Below are 2904 nucleotides of genomic sequence, written 5' to 3'. Positions count from 1 at the left end.
ATGAAGTTCTTAGCAATGCATATTACTAATCAAACATTAAGTTTTGATATATTTACGGTAGGACATTTACTAAATATCTTCATGGAACATGATCTTTACTTAATATCCTAATGATTTTTGTCATAAAAGAGAAATGTATAATTGTGACCCATACAATGTATTGTTGGCTATTGCTGCAAATATCCCCCAGCGACTTAACACTGCTTTTGTGCTGCAGGCTCACATTTTAGCTCAGCATTGCCGTCTAATCAGCCAATATTGTCTTAAATAGCCTGCATAGCACTTCATCTTTTATAACATGGGATTTTGACCAAATAATACTCAATCTTGATTTTTGTAAAATGTTGCAACGATGTTAAAAATGTTTTATTTTAGTTTTTTGTGAAAAATTACAGTTTTGGACATATAAGATAATAAAAAATAATTTAGTAACTACAAAAGAGCTAAAATATCTTTCCCCGATCCGCGCAATTTTTTCACCTTTTTTCCCGCTTACACTGGTATGGCTGCGCCGTTCGTCTTAACGCCTGTGTGTGTGAGTCTCGGAGCGCTCAAGTGTTTGCGTTTCTTCAGGACGCCATCCTGAAGCTGGGGCCGTTGCCGCGGTTACTGAATGACATCAGCGTGGCGCTGAGGAACCCACAGCTGCACCGTCAGGCGAGTCACCAGCCGCCCGAACGCCACCTGACCCGGCCCACCTTCAGCCGCCTCGCCACCAACGACTTCCAGAGCCTCATGATGAGAGACCTCAACAGGTGACTGACTGACTGTCGCTCGCTCTGAAGCACAGTACAGTAACGGCAAAGTGCCATGGTCTTACTGGGATGGAGGTTTATATTCTATAGAGAGATGTTCGCTAGGATTTATCAGACTGATGTGTGTGTGTGTGTGTGTGTGTGTGTGTAGCTCCATAGATATCTCTCGTCTGCCGTCTCCAACAGCCGGTCTCTCCAGCAGCGGCATTCTCTCTCACCCTGGAATGGCTGCGTTCTCCGAGCGAGATCTCCGTGGAAACAAAGACGTCTTCTACGTGACCCGCCCACCTCTCGCACGCTCAAGCCCCGCCTACTGCACGAGCAGCTCTGACATCACTGAACCAGACCCCAAGGTGCACACACACACACACTCACTCAATTTCACAATTCAATTCTTATTGGCATATTGGCATGACAAAAATACATTTTGACAAAGATACATATAGGGAAAAATAAATAAATCAAATAAAAATAAAATAACAATTTTTGACAAAGATACATATAGGGAAAAATAAATAAATCAAATAAAAATAAATTATAATAATAACAATTTTCCTGTAGCAACTGCTGGACAGAGAAATGTAACATTATGTACTGTGTAACAGTATTGTGTCTCTCACTCATACACACACACTCTCTCACTCACACTCACTCTCTCTCACACACTCACTCACTCACACACACACACACACACTCTCTCACTCACACTCACTCTCTCTCACACAAACACACTCACTCTCTCACACTCACTCACTCACACACACACACACTCTCTCACATTCACTCACACACACTCACTCTCTCACTCATACACACACTCACTCATACTCTCTCACACACACACACTCTCACTCACACACACACACTCTCACACACTCACTCTCTCACTCATACACACACTCGCTCTCTCACACACACACACTCACTCTCTCACACACACACACACACACACACTCACACACACACTCTCACACACTCACTCTCTCACTCACACACACACACTCTCACTCACACACACTCACTTTCTCACTCACACACATACACTCACTCTCTCACTCACACACACACTCTCACTCACACACACACACTCACTCTCTCACACACACACACGCACTCACTCTCACTCATACACACACTCACTCTCTTACTCACACACACACACTCACACACACACACACACACTCTCACTCACACACACTCTCTTTCTCACTCACACACATACACTCACTCTCTCACTCACACACACACTCTCACTCACACACACTCTCTTTCTCACTCACACACATACACTCACTCTCTCACTCACACACACACTCTCACTCACACACACTCTCTTTCTCACTCACACACATACACTCACTCTCTCACTCACACACACACTCTCACACACACTCACTCTCTCACTCATACACACACTCGCTCTCTCACACACACACACTCACTCTCTCTCACACACACACTCTCTCACTCACTCATACTACTGTGCAGAAGTCTTCAGCTATTAGTATTTTCTCTAACAAAAAAAATTGTTTTAAGTCAGTTATTTCTATCTTTCGCTGTAGTGTGTCAGCAGGAAATATCTGTTCACATTTCTGTAAGATCCACCCAACTGGCCAGACGAAGGTATCCAGTGGTGGCTGAAGGTTTCCTGCGTGTTCCTGCACAAACTAATTTCATTTCATTTCTATTTTAATCTGACTCCATTTCATTATGACCTCAAATTTATGTTGTCATACAAATTGGTTGTATTTTTATATAGACATTTATGTCCAATCATTATTATTCTGACACTTGATCATTCTAGTTAACCCTTTAGCCCCCCATAGTTAATGCAACTTAACTAAAGTCAAGCAGCTAGTCAGAAATCTATAATAAATATTTATATTAATGAAGTATTGTAATATTTACAATAAATATTATTGTTAATAATATAATTATTAGTAGTACTAATTTAATTAATAATATGTATTAAATATATCAGTATGTGTAATAACAAGTATGTTAAATTATAATTTCTTGTCCATCACAGTAATTTATTTACATTTAGTCATTTAGCAGATGCTTTTATCCAAAGTGACTTACGAATGAAGACAACAGAAGCGATAAAAATCAACAAAAGAGCAATATAACAGTGCTATAACAAGTCTCA

The 2904-nt window shown here is 40.7% G+C and overlaps 1 protein-coding gene across 1 annotated transcript in view; it reads left to right on the top strand.

Moving 5' to 3' along the window:
- Positions 1 to 2904, top strand: part of LOC107574461 (ras/Rap GTPase-activating protein SynGAP-like) — a 52350-nt gene that overhangs the window by 30718 nt on the left and 18728 nt on the right. Inside the window, exons 12-13 of the mRNA XM_016260895.1 lie at positions 574 to 755; positions 907 to 1108. Coding sequence (XP_016116381.1) covers positions 574 to 755; positions 907 to 1108 — 384 coding nt within the window. The remainder of the gene's footprint in view (positions 1 to 573; positions 756 to 906; positions 1109 to 2904) is intronic.

Source organism: Sinocyclocheilus grahami, unplaced genomic scaffold (assembly GCF_001515645.1).
Source record: "Sinocyclocheilus grahami isolate Dianchi unplaced genomic scaffold, SAMN03320097.WGS_v1.1 scaffold2239.1, whole genome shotgun sequence".
Lineage (NCBI taxonomy): Eukaryota > Metazoa > Chordata > Actinopteri > Cypriniformes > Cyprinidae > Sinocyclocheilus > Sinocyclocheilus grahami.
The sequence above is the reverse complement of the archived record's forward strand: the minus strand, read 5'-3'. Positions and strand labels throughout refer to the sequence as shown.